Source organism: Anabas testudineus, chromosome 2, assembly GCF_900324465.2.
Source record: "Anabas testudineus chromosome 2, fAnaTes1.2, whole genome shotgun sequence".
Lineage (NCBI taxonomy): Eukaryota > Metazoa > Chordata > Actinopteri > Anabantiformes > Anabantidae > Anabas > Anabas testudineus.
In genome coordinates this window covers 22,012,505-22,037,382 of record NC_046611.1, presented here as the reverse complement: position 1 = coordinate 22,037,382, position 24,878 = coordinate 22,012,505, and the positions used below count along the sequence as shown (strand labels likewise).

Sequence of the window (24,878 nt, the reverse complement as noted above, 5' to 3'; positions counted from 1 at the left end):
ATCCTCGTTCCCCTCTGAAGATGCGCGGATAGCGTATATAATCTCGCTGCTCTCAGGACCTGCCCGACAGTCGGGAACGGCAGAATGGGATCGTCGCTCCGCGATCTGCTCCTCTGTTCGGGCGTTCACGGAAGCCATGAGGAAGGTGTTCAACTGCGCAGCCCCCGCCAAAGACGCCTCTCGTCGGCTGCTGCGCATCGCACAAGGGGATCGCTCTGTGACGGACTACGCCGTGGATTTCCGCACGGTGGCGGCGAGAAGTAGGTGGAATGAGGATGCTTTGTTTGATGTCTTTTATCAGGGCCTATCACCCATAATTAAAGACGAATTAGCCACTAGGGACCTACCAGACACACTTGACGATTTGGTGGAGCTAGCCACTCGGGTGGATCTCCGCCTACGGGAACGAATGGAGGAACGCCGACAGGAGGGCGTGGTGCGGCGCCGATCTTCCCCAGCCTCGGCTTCATCCCTGCCAGCACCTCGGCTCCACAAACCCGTACTCGAGTCCGCCTTACGGCCAACCCCTGTGGTAGACGCTCCGGAGCCGATGCAGTTGGGCCGTTCCCGCTTGTCTCCGGAGGAACGCCAGCGCCGTCTCAGATGTAACCTCTGCCTGTATTGCGGCTCACCCGGCCACTTTCTAAACAACTGTCCAGCAAAAGATCGGGCTCATCAGGGGCAGTGAGGACCCTGATGAGCCGCGCTTATAAACTGCCATCTCCCTCACGCCCATCCATGCATGTCCTCATAAGTGTGGGTTCACGATCTCTCCGTCTCCCAGTGTTTATCGATTCAGGAGCCGACGCTGATTTTCTGGATGAGGACCTCGCCAAACAACTGGGGGTAGAGTTGGTGCAGCTTCGAGAGCCAATACGAGCCACAGCCATAGACGGACGACCGCTTCCCACAGTCACCCATCAGACCCGGCCTGTCTCCACTGTGATATCAGGAAATCACAAATCTAATGTCACGTTCCTCATTACGCAATGTCCACATATTCCAGTAATCTTGGGGCACCCCTGGCTGTGTGAGCACCGTCCCCACATAGACTGGTCCTCTGGTGCCATCTTGGGGTGGCACCCCCGATGTGCATTGTCTTGTCTGTCTTCTGCCTCCAGCCCTGCTTCATTCCAGTCTTCCCCTGACTCCTACCCCTGCCTGGATTCGGTTCCTCCAGAGTATTCAGACCTAACAGAGGTATTCAACAAATCACGAGCTACAGCTCTTCCCCCACATAGACCCTACGATTGTGCTATCGATCTCCTTCCTGGAACCACCCCGCCTAGAGGTCGCCTTTTCTCTCTCTCTCCCCCTGAACGGCTAGCGATGGATGCATACATCGCTGAGTCCCTCGCGTCGGGAATCATCAGGCCCTCCTCATCGCCAGCTGGTGCAGGGTTCTTCTTTGTCAGGAAAAAGGATGGAGGACTTCGACCCTGCATTGATTACAGAGGGCTCAATGACATCACGGTCAAAAACAAGTATCCTCTCCCACTCATCCCCTCAGCTTTTGAGCTCCTTCAGGGGGCTACCGTCTTCACAAAGCTCGACCTGCGAAATGCCTACCACTTGGTGAGGGTTAGAGAGGGAGATGAATGGAAGACTGCTTTTAACACCCCTAATGGCCATTACGAGTACCTCGTAATGCCATTTGGCCTCACCAATGCCCCAGCAGTCTTTCAAGCCTTGGTCAACGACGTGCTGCGAGATATGGCCAACCGTTTCGTGTTTGTCTATTTGGATGACGTCCTGATCTTTTCCAAAGACATACAAGAACATGTGAAACATGTCCGGGCTGTTCTCCAGAGGCTCCTAGCAAATGGCCTCTTCTTAAAAGCCGAGAAGTGTGCCTTCCATGTCCAGTCCACTACCTTTCTTGGTTACATTATCTCCCCTGGCTGCATCGAGATGGACCCGGGGAAAACTAAGGCCGTCCTCGAGTGGCCCGTTCCCACCTCTCGGAGAGAGTTGCAGCGTTTTCTGGGGTTCGCCAACTTTTACAGACGGTTCATTAGAAATTACAGTTCTGTCGCCTCACCTCTTCACCAACTCACCTCTGGACAACTCCCCTTCATCTGGACCGCAGAGGCTGACCAAGCCTTCCTGGATCTTAAAACCCGCTTTACCTCAGCACCGGTCCTCACCATTCCCGACCCCAAGAGGCAATTTCTGGTCGAGGTAGATGCCTCGAGCTTCGGCGTGGGAGCAGTCCTGTCACAAAGGTCAGTGTCTGATAATAAGCTACATCCCTGTGCCTTCTTTTCCAGGAAACTGCTCCCTGCCGAACGCAATTACGATGTGGGCAACAGGGAACTGCTGGCCATCAAGCTGGCCTTAGAGGAATGGCGCCACTGGTTGGAGGGCAGTGAGCAGCCTTTTGCAGTGTGGACAGACCATAAGAATCTGGAATACCTCCGCACCGCTAAGAGACTCAATGCCCGGCAAGCACGCTGGGCCCTGTTTTTCACACGTTTCAACTTCACCATCGCGTATCGGCCAGGCTCCCGGAACACAAAGGCCGATGCGTTGTCCCGGCAGTTCCCAGAGGCCGAGGACTTGGAAACACCGGACCCTATTCTTCCCCCGGCCTGCATCGTCGGGGCAGCACGGTGGCCCATCGAGAGACAGGTAGCCGATGCAATCACTAACCTCCCAGTTCCTGCCAACTGTCCCCCCCGTTGCTTGTTTGTTCCAGATTCTCTCCGGTCCCAGGTCTTGCAGTGGTCTCATTCCTCCCGTCTCGCCTGTCACCCTGGTGTCGACCGTACTCTGGCAATGGTTAAGCAGCGCTTCTGGTGGCCAACCCTCCGCCCCGATGTCAAGGACTTTGTCGCTGCCTGCTCTGTCTGCGCCCAGAATAAGAACCCCAACCACGCACCTGCTGGCCTTCTGCGCCCCCTCCCCATTCCTCGCCGTCCCTGGTCGCACCTGTCTCTGGACTTTGTCACTGGACTCCCTCCATCTGAAGGTAATACAGTCATACTCACTATCGTGGACAGGTTCTCAAAGGCTGCCCACTTTATCCCCCTTCCCAAACTGCCATCGGCCAAGGAAACGGCTGAGGTTGTTCTCTCTCAGGTGTTCTGTCTGCACGGTCTCCCGACCGACGTGGTCTCGGACAGGGGACCTCAGTTTGTAGCCAAATTCTGGAAGGACTTCTGCCGACTACTGGGGGCCACGACCAGCCTTAGCTCAGGATTCCACCCACAAACAAACGGCCAGACTGAGAGGATGAACCAGGAACTAGAAAGGACCCTCCGGTGTCTCTGCTCAAAAGAACCAACCTCCTGGTCCAAATCCCTCTTGTGGGTGGAATATGCGCACAACTCCCTGCCTTCCTCAGCCACGGGGTTTTCCCCCTTCCAGGCCGCCTATGGCTACCAACCTCCCCTTTTCCCGTGCCAAGAACAAGACTCCGATGTACCCTCAGTCCAGGCCTTCATTCGCCGTTGCAGATGGACGTGGACCAGGGCCCGGAACACCCTTCTCCGTATGTCACAGCGTTATGTCAGGGCAGCGAACAAGCTCCGTTCTCCTGCCCCCCAGTATGCTCCGGGACAGAGAGTTTGGCTGTCAACTCGTGACCTGCCCCTGCGGGTGGACTCCAGGAAGCTTGCCCCCCGCTTCGTGGGTCCTTTCCCTATCTCCAAGGTGATTAATCCAGTGGCTGTGACCCTCAAGCTTCCTAAGGCCCTCCGGATCCATCCCACGTTCCACGTCTCCCGCCTCAAGCCTGTCAGGACCAGCCCTCTGGCTCCCGCCTCCGTGCCCCCTCCGCCCGCCCGGCTTGTTGCCGGTGCTCCTGCCTTCACTGTCCGTCGCCTTCTCCGGTCCCGGCGGCGGGGTCGGGGCCTTCAGTACCTGGTTGATTGGGAGGGGTATGGCCCGGAGGAGCGCTCCTGGGTTCCTGCCCGCTCTGTTCTGGATCCTGCTCTGGTGCGGGACTTTCATCGATCCCATCCGGGGCAGCCTGGTGGGCCGTCCGGTGCCGGCCGTTGAGAGGGGGGTTCTGTCATCCTTTTTTGCACGTTTCCTTTATGTATGCGCTTTCATTTATGGTCCCCTTTCTTTTTCAGATACTACCCTCCTCCTGCATGTTCCTGAGTCCATCTCATCACAGCACATCAACCCTCATCTGGTTCACCTGCATCTTATCTCCACCCCATCACTACAAATGCCACTCCACTCCACTGCCTCCCTGTCAGTCCGTTGTCTCTGCTGAGGAGACCTCTCCCGTCTCTCAGTCTGCTGCGAATCACTAGTAGTTATTGCATGTATGATAGTTTTGGACTCTCCTGCTTGTTTATGCAGCCGTCTTCAGTTTCTAGCCTTGTTTTAGTTTGATGTAATCTGTCTCCTAGCTCTGGCCTGCCTGTGTGTTTGATTCTGCCTGCACTCTGTGATTAAACACTGTTCACTGCTCTAGCCTGCCTACGTCGTGCTTTTGGGTCCTCGCCTCGTTGTGTGTGTGACAAATACTGATTCTATAAAAGCAAGCAACCGTGTTTTTTGTAGTTGACAGTTTGAATTATCGAGTCTTTTTTATGCTTTTTGACAGCTAAAAACAACATTTATATTTCAGGCTTGGAGAAGCCCAGCATGTGTTGGGAGCATGGAGGTTTCTACACATCTGAAAGAAATAAAGTGCAACCAAGTATCAACAATATTTAACAGGGTTTTTGTCCTAAAACGTGTGAGAAATAAAACAGACATTAATGCAAGAGTATGTAGGTCGAACTGCTCAAAGGCTGTTTAGGAATAATAATAAATAATATAATAATAAAGCAAAGTCCATGTAATAATCATCATGAAATAATAAGCTCACAATAGATTAATTGGTGCCTCCTTGCAAAAAAAACTAGGGCTGTCACTGTCATGTACAAAATAAAACTGTAGGGCAACCCTTAATTCACAATGAGCAGAGGAGCTGACAGAATCAATTAATCAATAAATCCTTAGAACCATCCTACAAATCAGTGGCATTCCTACTAAAGAGCAGCTACTGCACGTCTTGATCCGCAGCATGTTGACAGGAATAAAGAAGGTTTTAAGCTAAAAAAAGGTAAAGAGCTCTGAATCCGCACACCGTCTCTCCTGCTGTGACTGACAGAGTAACAATCGACTGCAGTTAAAGCTATTTAAACTGTGAAAGCTAAAGCTCTGGGAAAACACGAGCAAACACTGAGGCTGACAGTCAGCAAAGCATTTCTAAAAAGACTGTACGTCGGAGAGGGGAGGGGACGAAGGGCCGACGAGACAAATTAAGACATATTGGAACAGGCGTATAAGCTGTGCAACTTGTGTCATAAAAATGAATTGGGCCAAATCAATGCATCGAGAGCAGCCAGATGTAGTCGGCTGATAGGGAAAGGAGAGACAGCAAGAGCGAAAGTGATCAGGATATGATTAATGAAGTGTTTACAGATTATTCAGGGATTTTTTTTTTTTTTTATGTGACAATGGTGCCTTTGAAATGATAATTACATTTCTGCGCACACTCTCCATGCAAATACAGAAATTAATAAAGATAAACTAGACTCTCAAAGCTACATCAAACATACAGCCTATTGAATTTGACTGAATATGAATGAGCTCTATTGTTGGATTTTTATTTTTATTAACATTTCTGTTTACTTTCCATTATAGCTCCACATGTTTGCTACAAAGAGACTGAATCTTTCGTTCAATAAATTATAGCACATTTTATCCTTTATATTGTTTATTCACTTAGCACTTCATGTTTGATTATTCTCAGATTTGCACCTACAATATTGTTTGGGATTATAGATTTTGCAGAGACTACATTAAGTGTTTATGCTGCAGTTGCACTCGTTGCGAGCTGCGTTCAATAGAAGTATCGCGGCCTGGATATTTCAGACAATATTGGTCCAAGTGGAGACAAGATAACTACCAGTCAATAAAGCACTATTGGTTAAGTGTTTAATGTGAGTCCACCAGTACCCTCGGGGAATTATGTGGCACTTATCCGCTGTACAATAGTTTATCTTACCATACCAGTGTGCTTCAAATGCTAGGCATTGAATTAAGTTAATCACAGATGCACATATAAATTTAAAAGGCTGATTCCAAAATAAAGCATGATGTGGATCAAATGATGTATGGAGTTACTGACCTACTTAAAGTGACACCATAACATTTACAGTAGAAGAACATCTAGAAAGAATGTTTCCAAAACCTCTTTCCAATAGTGGGTCAGAGCATCTCCAGGTCATGTGTGATGGTGAAGGTGCGCAGTGATCAGTACAGAACGTGGTGTCTGGTCCAGTCCTACAGAAGAGCTACAATAGCACCGACTGCTGAAAACTGTAATAGCTACTAACTGACAGTTGTCAGAACACACAGTACATTGCATATCGCTGTGCTGCAGTCAGGGTGCCCATGCTGACTCCTGCACACGGAAAAGCATCTCGATGGCCTTGTAAGCACCAGAACTGGACCGTGCAGCAATGGAGGAAGGTGGCCTTCAGGCCATCAGGTTGCACCATGGAAGTATTCATGTAGGCCCCACCTCTCAACTTACAGGATTTAGGGATATGTCGTTGACGTCTTGGTGCCAGATACTATAGGACACCTTCAACGTCCAGACGACAGATGGGAGCCTACACAATATTAGGCAACAGTAATGTTGTGGCTGATCAGTGAATATAAACAGCTGTTGTCTGACACCACGTAGATAACAGCTCCTTCTCAACTTCTCCCTCCCCTCTGCCACCCTGCATGGCAACAGCTCGGGTGACGAAGAGCACGGTTGGCCCAGGCCAGAAAAAAACAGGTTACTCCTTCAGGGACCTGGGGAAGAGTTGAAGTGACAGACCTAGTTACTCCCACTCATCCTCTGTCTGTATGGCGACTGCTGCTCATCACGAGTCCAGTGGAGAGTAACAGAGTTGAGTATGTACAGAGGGTTACGAAGCATCGTAATAATATCTCATTACTTGCACATTAGGTACAACATTTAGCCAACATTAGTCTTTCTTGCCTGTTTATACTTGCCTTTAGTTGAGCATAGCGCCTTTAATTACATTTTAGTATGAGAGGAGTAATGTGAGTGCTGCTTCTGGGGCCAAAGTATGGTACAAAAAATATATACGGTATTTCTCTCTCTCTCTCTCTCTCTCTCTACATATATCTATAGATGTAGAGAGAGAGAGAGAGAGAGAGAGAGAGAGAGAGAGAGAGAGAGAAATATATATAAAATAAGGGAGAATTATCAAAAGAAAAAGAAAAAAAGCACATCAATGCATGATAGTCTAATGTAACGTAACATGAAGCCTTCACACCCACCATAACCCTCTTCTTTGCCTCTGGGTATTTTTTTGTTGAGGTGTCAGCAATTTCATTCAATTGGGCTACACACAGCTCCCTCCTGTACCAATGCAGTGTGCGTAATTAAAGATAGTTTTTTATATTACAGCACAGTGGTGCTGTAATATCCTCTCCTTCACTGCCCCTAAAATGGGTTAATATGGAAATAAGGCTCCCTCATCATTAGATATTCCCTCTCTTAAAAACCTATTTCAAAGCAATAGTTCAACATTTTGGAAAATAGAGACATTTGCTTTCTTAAATAAGAAGACTGATACCTCTTGTGTCCGTGTATGATCTAAAAATTACTGTTAGTACAAAAGTACAAGTACTCCTCTAAGGATCTGATTTACAAACGTTTGTATGTATAAAAAATGTGCAAACTTGCTCTCACCCAGAACAAACAAAGTGATCTACTAAGAGTGCATACTGAGGACTACATCTTTCAAATGGGCAAACGAGTGTACACTGTGGATTTTTGCCTTAAGTGCACAGATCACAGTGAGGGGAAATGGCACATACATAAATTGAACACATGCAATATGTATTTATCAAGCCTTAGACCGATTGCAGTGGCGGCGATTGTGTCTGCATTTAATATGTTTGAAAGGTAGGTGCAATCTCCTTACACACAGATGGCTGCTGTTATTCAGGTGAGGAGAAAATTAAAGAATGCGGGAGTGATTTGGAATGACTGAAGAAAAAAAAGTTTTTCCAAATGTTTCGATTGTGACACAGCGATTGGGTGAAGTACTGGCTGATTTGAAACCAGAAGGACCAAGCAAAAACTTCTTGCATCTCCGTCATTCTAACGTTCTGGAGGAGCTGCTCAATTGGTCTCAAAGTACATTTTCATGTTGGTCTCAGGACGCACTGATTGAGGCCAAATGCAGTTTTTTCTCCATGTGATTGCTGGTTTCCTTAAGCTAAAGTAATGTTTTTATACTTTTATCCATAATATAATTTTTTTAATTTCTCATTTTGAGTAGTGTTCATTGTTATGATTCCATTGGACTTCGATTGTATATATATTAACACATAACCAGAGAATAATAAAAATGCAAATAGACAATAATTGATAATGAAAAACAGCTCTTAACCTTTCAATGCAGCCCTTAACCGAATTCTCTGGGAATTAAAATATAAAAACTGACATTTAATTTACTGGTCTTCTGTTTATCAGTGCTTGTCCTGTGTTAGCATGTGCTGTGTCCTATAGGTCACATCCCATTTGCATGCACCTACAATTCAATTGTCTGCCAACAAGCAACTGCTCCCTTTGTTTGTGAAATAGATTTTTCAAGATGAATCTGCATGCAGTAAATGAAGTGAACAAAACTCAGTCAAACAAAGCAAACAACTGCAAAGCACAGGCAATTAGTCATCATCCCCAAGAGGACAAAAACACACAGATACTTGGATAGCTGTAGATCCGTGGTGCACAATACAGCATCCTGACCCACTGCTCCTGTGTCAAAACCTTCGACTGTCAGAGAATACATTAACCTTTCACGATGGCGCTGTCACGAAGACAATCCTAAATATCGACATGCTATCAATTCCCATCAAAACTGAAGCCTTGTGTTTGATCCGGCTGAATGCCACACTGTGAAAAAGCCCGGACATTTCCCCTCCATTAAAAAGGTGACAGGTTGTCATGGCAACCGCAGGCACATCCATCTCCCGTGACAAGATTGTTGGTTGGTTCGTGGGGAAAACCTGGTTTGGGGAAACCTCAGCATACAAAGGGAGGAAAACATCCTCTCGGTATCGATCAAAAAACCTTGTAGTTGGTTAGATGACTGAAATGAGACAACTGTTGTTCGTGTATCCTGTGCTGTGTTTGACTGGTGCAGCCTGAATCCCATGTGCTCGAATGCTTTTCTTAAACATGAATCATATGTCTAAACTTAGCTGAAACAACTTAATGATCAAAAATATCCAGGAAGGATTCAGTGCTGCGTGGGATCGATGACGGTTGATACCGCAGAGATGATGTACAATGTATAATGAGGTGTGGTGGGCATATACAACCCTCTACGTCAAACTTACCATTGACGCAGAACTCATACGGTGTACAGAGCTCGTCTTCAAACAGGCAACCTGGAGTTGAGAGAAGGAGAAACAGAAAATGAGCACAAAATCTATTAAAACATTTTGAGAGAGAAAAACAATTCTCCTAAAATGAATGATGACTTTGAGCCGGACGAATCTAATGAGTTGTGACTTAGACATGAAACAATTTTACAATCATACAATTTTTAAAGTCAACAAATTTATTAAGCTAATTTGACAAAAGACTAATCTCATTACAGCTTCTCAAACGTATGAATTTGCCGTTTTTCCCTATTGTATATCACTATAGATTCAATATAGTTATATAGTAATAGTTTTATACAGCTGCTGGAACAAGCGGTTTGAAGCCACTTTACGATTTTGAAAACTGTAACGAGCTTTTATTAATATTGGTTTGACAGTTGTAGTCTCAATGGATCAATATCTTCATCAAATAAATGAAAAGTCAATGAAAAGTCAGACATTTTGGAAATGTTATTTATTCCCTCTCTTGGTGGAGTATTAGATGAGACATTGATCCCAGTCTCTTTTCTGCTGCACAATTAACCAGTAGGCTGCTGTTAACAGAGCCTGGGTCTGTCTGAAGAAACACAACAAAAACATACGCTCATGAATAGATGATGTTGTTTTACACATCCAAAATCTGCAAAGGTATTTAAACGACCTGTGATTTTCCTAAACGGAAACAGTTGCAAATTGTTTCTGTAGAGCTGTAGTTCTCTGCAAGAAAAAAAAAAAGAGGAAGGTATTTCCCAACTGTCAAACGATTCTTTTAATTGATCATGGGAATGAGCTGCAGCCTTAAATAGACTGCAAGTCTTGTTAACATGGGAGAAGAAGGAAATTGAGGGAATTGAAACAAGTCAGCAGCAGCATATGGCAGACAGCCATCAAGGCAGCATAACAAATGCTTTAATTGGTTATGAAGGAGAGCCATAAGCATACAACTGAATGTACGTAAAATGTACTTAACTGCAGTGCAAATTTAGCACAATGCTGCAATTCCTAAATATGTCAGAGCTCTATAAAAGTACAGCTTAAGACTGCATTAACTCAGGCTGTGTGGCTCACTGCTAATGGCTGAGTCATCAATCATCAATTAGTGTGACTTCCTCTATCCTGCCTCTGACACTAATACCCCAACTCCATGGGCAACGTTCACATAAATGAATGTTGTATGAATATTAATGAACTTAAAGCTTGGACTAGGGCTGGGTGTTCCAGACTAATAAATGAACAGATGGCAGGAGCATTACGGTTAGCTGTTCCCTGTGTTCATATTTCACACGTGGGAGTTTCAACGAGCACAGGACCGATTGTTCTCGCCAATCTGCACAGGTGATCCTACCTACACATTTACACATTTTCAGGGAAATTTGTAGTTTTCAGGAGAAAAACTGTCTTGTAGGCTCAGTGTGACTCATTCAGGGTCAGAATGAGCCCGAACAGTAATAAAGACCTTCAACCAGGACATAATCCATCAGAACATAGAGTCTGAGTGTGTTCAGTAGGCTCTTGATAGGCTCGTTGACTTTATGTCATTTACAGTGTTGGCAACACTGATCCAATCTGTAAACAACAAAGTCGAGTCTCAGCACTCTTTCTTCAAGTCTTTTATCTCTGTTATTCCCTCCCCTCTGCTCATCAGTAGGAGTGATGGAGCTGGATGCTCTCTCTTAGTGTGCTGGCCTTGATGGGCAGCAGTAAGCAGCTTGCGACCGTGAATAAAGAACAGGCTGAGTAGGCGAAGGTGAGGACTCTGTCAGACTTCTTTAATAATGAGACGAGAGAGGTGCGGGAAGTCTGTTAATCAATTCACAACAGAAAGGACAGGAGCAGATTAGAGTTGAACTTTTTAGCCATTACTTGTTCCAAGTTTCTTCTTTCTGAGACTAACAGTAGCATAATTATTAGAGGCTAAAGTGCGTGGGAACTTGATTATACAGACACAATATGCAGTCATTTTGTTTAGGAGGTAGGGGCAAACTTCATGAAATTTTACGTTTTGGAGGTAATGGCTTCAATATGTCGGCAAAATGGTTATTTAATGATGTAGAGTGAGGCAGAGCTGTGAGGTCGCTCAGCTCTCTAGAACAAAAAGTCAGAATGTCCTGAACTGAAACAACTCGAAAACCATTATTCTGCTGCACAGCCTGTACATAACGTGGCCTCTATACTGCCAAAATGCATCTGTTGGTCGCCACTGAACATTTCAGAAATTAGTTTATTTTAGTTCTCCTCTGTAGCCCAGAGAAAACACTGTGGTACCCAAAGTACTTTACAAAATCCTAAAGCTACTCTAATAAATATTTATTAATAATAGATCAGTCAAAATAATAAGTTATGGAAACTATAATAATAACAAATCCATGCTCAATTTTGATTTAGCCTGAAGTGATACAGGTTCGCTTAAATGAGACAGCTTGCAAGAGTCTTTTATTTTCTATGTATAATATAATAGGGGGTAAGTGTAGTGAGAAAACCACAAGGAAACGCTTGCTTTTTGGTTTCCCTCAAATATATGGAACATTTTTTGTGGCTTTCAGCTCGATATTGGTTTTACAGCATGCACTGTTTTGATTCATCATCATCAGCTCCCTACTTAGCACCAAACAGCAAACAAAGTCAACAAGTGGCTGGTGAACATCCATCCATTATCTTAACTGCTTTTCCTGTTAAGGGTCACAGGGGTGTTGGAGTCAGTCCAAACTGTCACTGAATCGAGAGTACACCGAGTACAGGATGCCAGTCTATCACTTAAGAAGACATAAAGAGACAGACTACCATTCATACTCACAATCACACCTGTGGTCAATTCTTTACGCCAACCACCTTCACTTCATGAGGAGAGACATGCAGGCACCACAGAGAAAGGAGACTCTTTCTCCTTAGCTGGTGACTTCGCATCGGGACAACATGTCAGCTATTGTATGAGTTTACAAGCTCTGTGTTGGGCAGAAGAAAATGTGGGTTTAATGAAAGTTTATTGCCCAAATATGAAAGCAGCTGTATAATAGGGCATACCATAAAAATGTAATAAGCATCACTTAATACCGACAGATACAGATCTTTTTACTGAACAACTTAATTGGTTTAAAGTGAGAAAAACGTTATCACGTCACCTCTGCTTTGGAATGAGCCTTTTCGAATTGCTAGTTCCTGCCCTAAATTTCACGAAAACATCTCTAGTGTAGGTACCTGTGCCTCCATGCCAAATTTAGACTGAAGAAACTTATATCGAGCTGTGAAGTTGGAGGAGCCGCACAATCCCTCTTGACCATGCATCTCACCACCGAGCAATTAGTGTCAGTCCATTCAACTTTACCTCCTCATCACTTCCCTGCTTGGGTTCTCTGGGAGGCCTTGTCAGCTCTCAATATTAATTACGACCTTCCATTTAATGAAGCATCCAGCCAAGCATAGTTAGTCAGACATTGTGTGTGCACGTGCGAATGACTGCGTGCGCGTGCATGTGTGTGATAGGCAGGGACACAGGATTGATCACGCCACATCCCCTTCTCTCCGACACTACGCCAGAGATGATTAAAATGGTGCCTTTTAATTAAAATGCAATCACAGTGGATGCTGCTGATTACCTCAGGCAAAAAACAGGGGATGGCAGTCGTGTCTGAGGAAAAAAGCTGGTGAAAAAAAAAAAAAAAAGGAGTCCAGGCCATATCTTAATGAAGCACCCTGAAAGAATAACCACATTGTCTGTTGTAATTATAGGCGTACGATAATTTCACAAACAAAACGACCTTTTAAAACAGCGCTACTTGCTATTGAGTGTTGAGGCTCTGTTACCATGTCAACCTCCTCACAGATCAATTAGTGTAGCTCATCAATGGGAAATTGACTGTTAGTCATGTCAAGTAAGTATAGTCTCAGCTGGAAGAGGAGGATCCACAGAGACGGCTTGAGTTGTGTAATAATAAAAATAATAAATTGGTTTTGTTTTCCAGTGTACAAACAGTCCTATTCTCAAGACTTAAACCTCAAAGTTTTCAATGTGACCTTCATTTTCTTTTTGGGTCCAAATGTTTAATGATGCACTATAAATATATTGCGATCATAACTGTGCTTCAAACTGAAGCTTTCACACCAAGCTCTGGGAAAAAAAATGTGTTTTTCATACATCACGTATTCATTGAAATAACTGTATGGTTAATAAGTCATGAAAATATTCATTAGCAGCAGCATTAGATGACAGCTAACAACAGGTGCTCCGAATGTGCAGCAGCTTCCTCTCCCCAAAATAGGCACCGTGTGACCTAATTTACAAATACAGTATGCAGGGAGAATCCAGAAGGTCAATGAATGCGGTGAGTCAGTTCACAGCTTTTTAACATGACACAGTAGTGGTTATTACACTGTACTCTCAGGACACTGTGGAATAATAATAATACTGCAGGAGATAGTATAGTACTGTAGTAATACTGAAGCTCTGATTCATTCAACCTGCCTTCATAGTTATATGTAATTCAATGTGCAGGTTTCGCACAAAAGCTCTTCCAGAAGCTAATGTTGGCCCCAGTCTCCTGCTATGCAGAAAATAAACACTTTCCCATGATGCCCCCTGCCTGCCTCAATAAAAATAACTCCTATTAAAGGCACCAAAGATGTATATGTAAGCGAGGGGTAACACAAGTACACTCAAAAACAATTTGCCTTCATCTAAAACCTCAGCTATGCAGGGATATAAGAGCATGGGAGTATCCGTTCTGAGGTGTAAAATCATTCATCAGTACATTTAATAGGAAAAAGCAGCTACCTCAGAATGACTGAGAGTTTAGAAAATATTAGGACTGTATTATTCTCTCAGATATTCCCCACATGTACGTTATCCAGCTGTCTGTTACACATGTCGGGCCAGATTTAGATCTGGAAGATCTGCTTGACACCGTCTCAAATATTTGGCTGACCTTGCCTAGAACATTAAATATGCCCCAACGAGGCTAAACCCAACCTGAACAAGGAATCAGTGACTTGATTGTTCACTTTGCCTCACAGGTGGTTGGCCGGTGCCGGGATACCATCTGTGATGTCTGATGGGCCAAGGAGGATGCTGAGAGCCAGGCAGCGAGGACAGCCACTCCCTGAGCCTTCTGCAGCTCAGGACATATTTCGTTCACTCTCTGGAGCCACCAACATGTATTTTATTATGAATGTAAGCTGCTACCAAGGACATCTGACTCATTACTACTCATACACACACCTGTACTGTCAGCAAAAAACAAACAAAAAAAAAAAACAGCCACTTTAGAACAGTGCAGCAATAAAAGTGCAAGTGAATTGAAAAGGGGCCGTGGCTGGGGAAAGGACAGGAGAGAATAACATCAGCTGCAAGCAAATTAGCATCAGCATGACACCATGTCCGCAGATTCAAACAGCTTGTGTCATTAAGGCGCTCTCTTGCTAAAATTAAAGATGGCTCCAAGGTTTTCTCTGCTCCAAAAGGTCTGTTCTTGTCAAAAGCTGTATGCCACATGTCACCAACTGAGCTATGGTTAGCTTATCATTATCCTCAACATTTTCGTACATTCCCCAAGACAATTCGATTTTATAATGACAGGACACCATCACAACAGTGGTTTAGATAATCCTGTGCATCTGCATTTCACAAAGACAACCTTTTTTCCTCAAGGAGTGAATCATACAGTGGACAATTTATTTTAAGACCCCTAAAAAACCCCAAAGGCTGTTTTTTACTAACTCTTAATAAAATCGTTGTTAAAATATAAATATATTATATTTATATTTAACTTTAGAAATGCTGGTAGGCAGATTGTGTTACCTTTGGACATAAACAGACAGGCTGTTTTTTGTGCTGGCTGATGCTTGTAGCTTCATTATGTGCAGGTTTCATCCACCTCTGGGATCTGGGATCACCTCTGTACCCCTTCTGAACATCTAAAGGCTAATTTTGTACAGTTAATAGATGAATACATATAATAAAATCATCTAATTTTCTTTACTCACAAAATGTAAAACCTTTCCTTAACTGGAAAGGCAGAAGTACAGAAAATGTGATAATTGTTCTGTAGAAATGACTTAAAACTGATTGGAACCATCTGACCAGTGAAGAGCACTAATAAAGGTTGGACATGAAATAAGTACAATGTTGTGTCTATGAATTGACGTGGAGCATCCATCAGAGAATAAATCTAAACATCATGAATAATTACTGCAGCAGGAGCCCGAAGCTGGAAGTCAGGAGGCTTTGAGGTTACTTTGACAGGTAGACATTACAGGTAACCTGATGTAAAACCACCTGACGTCAAGAAGACTATAACCAAGCACATATTTCTCAACAACTTTCTAGAGAATTTCTCTCCGAATTCTCAGGCAGGCAGGTCACCCTCAGTCACTCAGCTGCCAGCTCGAGGCGACAGCCCAGACAACGGCCATGAATTAAAGATGGTAACGTCACTGCAGCAGTGGAGGACCCAGAAATAGGCCAGCTTGACCTTTTCCCTGACCTGCGCTGAATGATTCAGACATTTGATTTTCTCCCCTCTTCTGAGGTGTGATTGCGTGCTGAAGTGCAAAACCGGAGTAAGTCAAACAGTTAAGCATCCTCTTTCTGCTGCGCTGAGGAGCTGAATGTGAACACACACAACTGGCCCCAGGGGAAATAACTGCAGGCCTCCAGATGAAGTAAAAGGTTTACCTCTTATGATTGCCAATTGAACCTCATTTAGCATGTAGGTCATCGCAGACTTATTTTCGCTGCAGTTAGCATGCAATTGCAGGTGAAATGACATTTTTGTTGTCATTCCTATGCTTGTTTGTTAATTTCACAGCTCCAAATGAAATTACTCCGCTGCAACACCTGTAGAGTGGTGTATCCTTCATTTTAGCATCACACAGTATCCGCACTTTTATCCACTCCACACCATTTCTCATCTAGACAAAATACTCAGATCTTCACAAAATCCAGAAAAATCTTGAATGAATGAATGAATGAATGAATAAATGGATGCCAGTTAATCCTAGCCAGTTTCTGCACTACATAGTGAATATCTGGTAATGTATTGGTGGTTTTACTTGAACAAGTGAAAATGATGATTTAAGTGAAATTATCAATACCAGCAACAACGTACAGACTAGATACCATCATGTTGTCCCCTGTTCATACATAAAAAACTGATTAGTGCAGCTTTTTTTGCAGAGTGCAAAATATAAAATGCATCCCACTGCCATTTTTTGTTGAAGCCTACACAATTTACAAAAGTTACTTAAAGTTCTTGAAGATGTTTCACCTTCCACCCAGACAGCTCCAGAACTGATGAAGCCACAGAGTCACGATCCTTAGCCTGTTAAACTGCACCTTTACACATGTTCTCAAATACGACACAGTGACCCTGAAAAGTCTGTCTGATTGAGACCTAAAGGTTTACTGAACATGAAGCTGGTATTCCTCTTTGTTTTACTGTTCTTCACGCTAGTGTGAAAACAAAAGGGTACAATATGAAGAAAAAGGTAGGATTCACAATGGATGCAAAGAGCTCTGGATACTGGATTAAAAGACAAATTCAGATTCTCACTCACTCAAGTTCTGTATGATTCCCGATTAGTGAATAACCCAGCTGTTCTGGACAAATCTGCATTTTCCAGCCAATGGAGCATGTGCACTGATGTTCTAACTATTGTACGACTTCCACCAGCCCAGCCAAGCCTTCCTATTTGATCAATTCACATGTGAATGGGATCAAATACAATAATCTCACTGCTTTTCTGTCCAAATGGATGCAATTTTGAAAATAAAAAAGGACTTCAAGGCAGCTTTTGTGATACTCAGTTTCTAATGATGTGCATGGGGATAAAAAAGTATTTTGGTTCAGTGTGTGTCATGTGATGAACATGGAAGTTGTCTAGTGTTGTTTCTGGGGGTTTGGGTTCACCAGTACTTAAATAAAGATGCAAACCTGCCTGTTTCAGTAGTGCTGGATGTCAAGGGCGGCAAACCAAAAAGCTTTTGGCTGATGTCAGCTATATTTGGAGGAAAACAGCAGTCGCATCAATTAGTTACAAAAATAAAAAATAACTCCCCCATTATGCTTTCAGTAGGCTTTGCTTTACCTTGCCCCGACACTCATTTTGTTTCCCTGCTGCACTGAGAAATAGTCTTGAGTATTAATGAGCACAACCTTGAGATAAAGCAGACACATTACTGCTTAAATCACAGCTGAAATTAATTCTTGAGCCCAACGTGCAGGTTTCAGAATCCTTATTACAGCGTTATTGTCCTCATCATAAATCTTGGCTCTACAGCAGAGGGGTGACCTTCAGACTGACCCCTTGATTAACACTATTGAATTTGAGCAGAATGAAAATGTTGTGAAAAGGCTTAACAGAGGCATCCAATCCTACTTTTAATGCCCACGGACGTTTTCACACTCTGTCATGAGGCTTGACAGCCTCAAGTATATGGTGAGGTGAGAAAGTCCAACAAGGCACAATCTATGCACTGTTATGTGCAAAGAGAAAACAGTTTTTAAGCGTCAATGGATGAGAGACTTCAGGGAGAAAAAAATCAGCTATTGAAATGTAATTTCATTTCATGTTACAGTGTAAAACAAATGCAGGCCACCTATGAAAAAAATGTGACATAACCTTCTCTTCCTTTCTGGTTGTTCTCCAACTCCTTGACCTAGAATATCTTGGTTCACCTTGAACTGAAGCAGCGAGTACAATGACAAGAAAGATTGCCTCGACACGTCTATTTGACACGATTCTCACTTCCTTCCTCTCAAGAGCCGCGGACATTTGTCGGGAAAGAACACAGAAGCACAGCCAGCCGCTTTGCTCCCACTCCCTCGTCTCAACAACCAGTGAAAGCCAACACACTCCTCCGAGCATCTGTTGAGTCACAAAGAAACGCCATACTTCGTCTGTTGTCACACCAGCCGTGGCAGCATCCCAAGCCACGAATATACAGCCTGCTTTGTGTTGATTTTTGCTGAAATTCTGTGCTTGCACTTTGAAGGATGCAACTTTGAAATTAACTAAAAACTCAGGAGTCTTGTGTTCCCCATGAATTGGAAATGCAGCATCGCTTGAATAGCTTATCAGTGTACAATTCATGTGGAACTGATCCCGTGAAAACAAGGCTGTAGCTGCTGCGTGCAGGTTCAGAGCAGCTGAGAAGAGGTTGTTTAGCATAGTGCATGATTTTTTATTACAGTTGCATGAATCAATAAGCATTTATTACATTCAACAACAGATGATGGTAGAAAATCTTGATGTTAGCTCAATTACACTCCGACTGAATGCTGCAGCTGTTGAGATTATTAATTTAGAAAAACAGACTTTGCAAATAACACACCAAATGCTCATTTAAGCATCCCGCGTATTCTCCCATAACATCCCATGCACTCTAACAGGTACTGCATGAAATGTCATCAAATAAATAATTTCTCTTTCAATGGATGAGTTAAAACCCATCCATTCTTAGTGAATTCTAAATGTGCACCACATTTAAAGTGTCGGTCTGAACCGAAGGCCACCGAAGCTGCTTCAAGCTGACCCTTTCTCAGTTCAGTCAAGATGACTCAGACATCCTGAAAGACGAGAAAAATGCAACCTTTACTGAGACTGAGAGAGACATCACAGTGGGGGTTTATTGGTTCTGACAGTCCTATTAGTTCTTATCTTTGCATCAGTCTTCAAGTTTAAATATGATCTGGTTTTCAGGGAACATTCAGGCAGAATTTTACAAATGACATTATTTAGAAATGTCAACTTTTATAATCTGAGCAATCTGTTGTGTTAGTTCTGAAGGAACAATGTGCTTTGACCACGCTCACAGAATAAAGTATAGCTGGTTGCTGCACAATAGAACAGCTCAACGACTATTCAAGACAGTAAGCAATAATAAAACTTTATAAAACATTCATGGTTTTTAAAGCATAAATCATAGTGACTATAGTGATTCTCTGACTTTTCTTTTAGCTCCAAATATTCACTTTCATAGTTCATAGCGGTGGCTCTTATGTCTATATGCTAATTGTAGATGAGCTGCCATGATATTTAGTATGTAACTCAGATTTAACTGTATAGCACACAGGCTTAGAGGGGTGTAAGGCTGTAGTTTCTTCTTCTACATCCACCATACCGCTACAGTATATCTGTGTCTATAACACAAATTATAGATAGTTTTACATAAATTAGCCCTTGTTAACTAAAATGTTCTTGAATGCCCTGTACATCACTGTCTGCTGAGCTTGCTCCCAGGATAAACTGTATAGAAATAACTGCTCCACTGGGAGAAACAGGGAGTGTCTTTGCAACTCAGACAGTAATAAGACAAACTAAACGACAGGATATACTGTATGATCAAAACAAACCTTTTCTAGTGCTACAAGAGGTCTGTCCTCACCTGAATTTATACAATGTTCATAAGCCAGACTGTTTTAAAGTATCTATCCTCATATCGCTGCACATTTCAATCCTCCCAGATGATTTATTACCACCACAAGATATTTCATATCAACACTCAGTCCTGATATCTATGGGATCACAGAGGCCTGTGGCAAAATAGATAGAGCTCAGCAGCCTATGAATCAAATCTAACATGTCTGGGTGTATTAGGCGATGGCTGTTGATAGCCAGCTGTAATGAGAGGACCCAGCAGCACAGCTTTAGAGGACAGTATCTACATGTACGTACTAGACATAAGTGATCCTATCACATATTTCAATCTATCAGTACATACTGTAACACTCCTTAATTTGGGAGTAAAAGAGAGTTAGACAGAGCTGAGCTAGAATCCTTCAAAGCATGTGTGACACAAACAATCAATAGGGTTTGATGCTGCAAACAGAATAGAGACGATGAGACTGAATTTTGACAGCAAACTTCAATGCAACACTGACAGACTGCCTAGAGTCATTAACTTACAGATACAGTGTGTCATTTTATTCTGATATATTTATATATATATATGGTAAGTTTAGGCTTCATAGGCCAGCATAGCAAAGGTTAAACTTCTTCTATTAGAAACATGCCTGTTTATGTAAATACCTTTTGCTCTCTGAGTTCACATAACCACTACTTCACACACAAGAGTCTATAAAGTTGAACTCTGTAAACTGTTAAAAGGCTTGGTGCATTAAGTACTTCAAAATATATAAAGACATGACTCTACTCTTTAGGCATTATGCTTTGGAAATGTCCAGATGTTTTTAGTTTTATACATAGAGCCAAATGCACACTACTGTTTAAATTTCTATTACACTTCCATAATTACCACAGAAAGCTTAAGACTTATTTTTCCACGTCTGGCTTTTATGTGCTTTCAGACACGCAGATCATAAACGCCCACACAAAGGACGTGGTCTCTGTCTCCCTAATACAAACACACCCACATTCATACTGTCTTTGCACTGTGATTACTATATACATATATAAATGTATATGTATTTTTGGGCAGCTACATCCCTCCAGCACACCTTGATCCAAAGGCTTCCTATGACACAGTGCAATCCACAGTGGGACTCATTAAAAACAATAACCACCTCTATCTCCCAGCCACACTCTGACAATGGAGACCTCTTCTACACACACACAGAAAAATACACTGAGATTTCAATGAAAGAAACGCACTTGGGGAATAAGTAGCAATTCATTCATAAGTATCTTAAGTGCATATTCGCCAACTCATAGGATAAAAAACCCATGACGAAAATGACACGCTCTTGACCTACTATATTATGTTTGCAACATTTACATTTACTTGTTTAGCAGAGGCTTTTATCCAAAGAGACTTACAAGTGAGGTACAATGCATGAAAATATCTAAGCCATGGAGACACACTTTAAAGTAAAGTGCTCTAGAAAGAGCTGCTTCAGTTTTGTGGGTTTTCAAGTGCAATATTAGTTTTGTTTGTTTTTTAAGTTTTTTTAAGTGCAGAGAAAAATTGTGGGGAGTTCCGTTTTCAGCAAGTTTTTGAAAGTTGAGAGTGAGGCAGCTGAGCGTGAAGAGGTGGGCAGGTCTTTCCACCATTGTGGAACCAAAGAGCTGAAAAGTTTTGTCTGGGATCTCTTGAGGTGAGGTGACCACAAAACGTGGTTCACTTTTTGAGCACAGTGAGCGAGAGGGATTGTAGATCAGGATGTGGGAGTTCAGGTAAGCTGGTGCTGTTGTACTTTGTAAGCACATGTCAGGGCTTTGAATCTGATGCAGGCAGCTACAGGAAGCCAGTGCAGAGATCTCAAAAGTGTCCTTTATGGCTGATCAAAAATGAGACGTGCTGCTGCATTTTGGATCATCTGGAGAGGTTTGGTGGTGCATGCTGGAAACCCCCGTCATTAATACCTAATGCTAATGTCATGTTACATTGAAGGTGTGGCTGGGAAGACAACAACTTCTGTCTTGGAGAGGTTGAGCTAAAGATGCCTCGCTCTCATCCAGCGATGTCAGCGAGGCATGCAGTAATGCTTAGTGAGACAGTGGAGTCATCTGGCATAGCATAGCATAGCAATAATAGGAAAAACCATGCGACTGGATGATGGAACCAGAGTTGAAGTATAGATAGAAAAGAGTAGAGGACCAAAACCTGAGCCCTGCTGCACACCAGTGGAGAGGCAGTAAGAATAAGAAACCTGCCACTGCCCAGAGAACTTGAAGGTACATTGAGACAAGTAGGACTTAAGCCAGGCTAGAGCTGTCCCAGTGAAGCCCAAATCAGAAAGTGTACAAAGGTGGATCTGGTGGTTGACTGTGTCAAAGGCTCCAGATAGATCAAGAAGAATTAAGACAGAAGATTGAGCCACAGCTTTTGAAACCCACAAGGGTCCATGAAGTTCAGGAGTGCTCTTTCTGTGGACTAACCACTCTTGAAGCCGGACTGAAAGGATGTCAGTCAGTTCATCTAAAACTGCCCCTTCAAGGTCCAGAAATGGAAGAAGAGAGACAGACCTGCAATTCTCTAGAAGGGAGGGGTCAAGAGACGTTTTTTAAGGAGTGGGGTGATCTGGGCCTCCTTAAATGAGGTGGGGAAGGTGCCTGTTGTGAGAGATGTGTTAATGATTTGTGCAATGACTGGGATTGGTGTGGATGCAGTTGTTTGAAGGAGAGTGAAGGTAATAGGATCAAGAGAACAGGTTGTAGGATGGTTTCAACGGAGGAGGGTGGATGCATCGTCAGAGTAGCAAATGAGGTGAGAGCTATGCTGTTAGATGAGGTTGGTAGTATATCTCCGTTCCAAAAAGAGAACTGGGAGCTGATGGCTGCCACCTTATTGTTAAAGAAGGTGGCAAAGTCATCAGCGGTGAGAGAGGTGGAGGTGGGTAGAGGAGTGACTATTAGGTGCAACCTAATAACAAAACAAGAGCAAAAGTATAGAATGCAGAAAACTGTGAGCTGGATGGTGTTTGTGCGTATTATGCATGATTTACAAAGGACGGACTTCCTCTTTTTCTAAATATAAAGAAAATGATGCGGTTCGGTCGCTGCATGAATCATCACAGAGCTCAAGCGCCAGCCGGAGACCTATATCTGTCTCCTGCTCATAATAAAGTTTATACTGTCGTGTTCCGACTGCTGATCCCAGAGCAGTAAGCGTGATAAGAGGTGTAAACTGGGGGCGGTAACTGAGGAGACTTTCAACTGGCACACCGCTGAAAAAGGAGCCTTTAATCTCTGTCTGTCTTCATAAAGAGACATAATTATCACAATGGCTTCTCTGCCATACTTTGGACACGTGCCACACTTTTCCAGACAGCAGCGTCTTTGGAAGAACAAATCAAGGGTAATGAAAATATAACCCAGCCAAGTCTGAAAGTGACACAGGGTGAACGAGAGATGGCTATCTTCCTCAGGGGGTATAGGATAATATTAAATACTGAACTGGATTTAGATCACATAGTTCTTACGAGGGTTGTTTCATGGGCACAGAAACAGTTAAATATGAAATGTGACAGTGTAAAACTAGCTGCTGGATGCAATGCAAGAGCATCATTTTACCCAGTGGGCCTGATAGATTATGTAACTTTTCCTGTTGTTCCTGTCTTCAGATTTGAGCCACTCTCCTGCACCAAAGCACACACACACACACACACACACAAGTAAAGATACACATATCTCCATCTTTCAACATCTCCCTCCTGGATATAAATATATATATATATATATATTATTTCTGAAGTTTTGCAAAGAGGACCAATGTTTGCACCCTCGACCCAGACTGTCAGCACCGTCTGTGAGGCAGGAAAACATGTCAAACACGTGGAAAAGAGATTAAGTAGGAACCGAAACACTTCTTACCAAATCGTCTGTCAGCGAGGCCAGGTGAGGAGCACAGGCTCACGGCCAGAGCAGCGAAGAGGACGGGACACCGCCGTGGATCCATACCGCTCCTGCCTGATAACACACGGGCTCTAATCCATCGCAGACCTCCGGCTAAAACAGCATGTTTGACGTCAACCCGGCTGCGAGCTGCTCAGGAGAGACTCCGACTAAAGAGGCATGTTTGCAAAGAAGATCACAAGGGAAACGCAGGAGCCTTTTAAAAAGAAAAGACGGGATGCACGGTGAAACACAGTGCAGGCGTTGTTTCAGCACCACAAACAGCAACCAGCTTCACGGAGGAGCCCCTCCTAAGGTCCTGACGTCAAACACACATGGTGAGGAGGGATGATGCGAGCAGCATGCAACAGCGCCTTGGATGGATGGATGGATGGATGGATGGATGGAGCCCGGGGGCCGTGAAAGCAGCAGAAACACCAACCGAGAAACGATTGGGTTCACATTGATTCACCTTGTTCAACTGAGTGGGAAATAATATACGGTTCCATAAAGGCATGGTAGATTTATGATGTCACTGAAAAATGCCATCAGAGGAGAACTGGACGATAAAACTTTACTCTAATTTCAATAAAAACTGTTATTATAATCCTATTACACTATTGAACAACAGTGATTTACAGTGTGTGGTCGTTGTATGAATCAGGTACTAAAACGCTGCATTTAATCAGGAGGTTAGAGGAGATTCTGTTGGATAGTATTATGTCTTGTTACCAGTTATATTTTATAAACGTGTCTTACACCACCATGAGAAGCTTAATCTCTAAAGTAAAAACTAATCATACCTGTCGGAGGAATGGCGAGTTATAAAAACATCAGCTTTAGATTTCAGTAGAAAGAGTCAGGCTACACATTTGAACAAAAAGAAATAATTTAGGTGAAAGGTGAATAAAAAGGTTCTACTGCTGTAGGTTAGTTGAGCAAATATAATTATCTTCCACCAATGTGGAAATGCACTAAATGTAGAAGAGTTTAGTTCTTGAAAAGGTGAATAATAATCACCAAACTGATTGGAAATGAATCATTTTAATGGACAGTAATGTCTGAAATGTGATCTTAACGTGGTCCTTGTAGAGCACAATCAGAAATACCGACTAAAGCACAACAATATGTGTGTAAACTGGATGCTATTCCCCTTTAAGACCGAAGAGAAGCGAGAGGATGAT

At 43.3% G+C, this 24,878-nt stretch overlaps 1 protein-coding gene across 1 annotated transcript in view; it reads right to left on the bottom strand.

Moving 5' to 3' along the window:
- The window catches only part of ptprn2 (protein tyrosine phosphatase receptor type N2), a 121,482-nt gene extending 97,505 nt beyond the window's left edge, over positions 1 to 23,977 (bottom strand). The window contains exons 1-2 of the mRNA XM_026361346.1: positions 23,674 to 23,977; positions 9,382 to 9,432 (exon numbers count right to left, since the gene is read on the bottom strand). Of these exons, the coding sequence (XP_026217131.1) occupies positions 9,382 to 9,432; positions 23,674 to 23,758 (136 nt within the window). The 5' untranslated portion in view covers positions 23,759 to 23,977. The remainder of the gene's footprint in view (positions 1 to 9,381; positions 9,433 to 23,673) is intronic.
- Between the last annotated feature and the right edge of the window lie 901 nt (positions 23,978 to 24,878).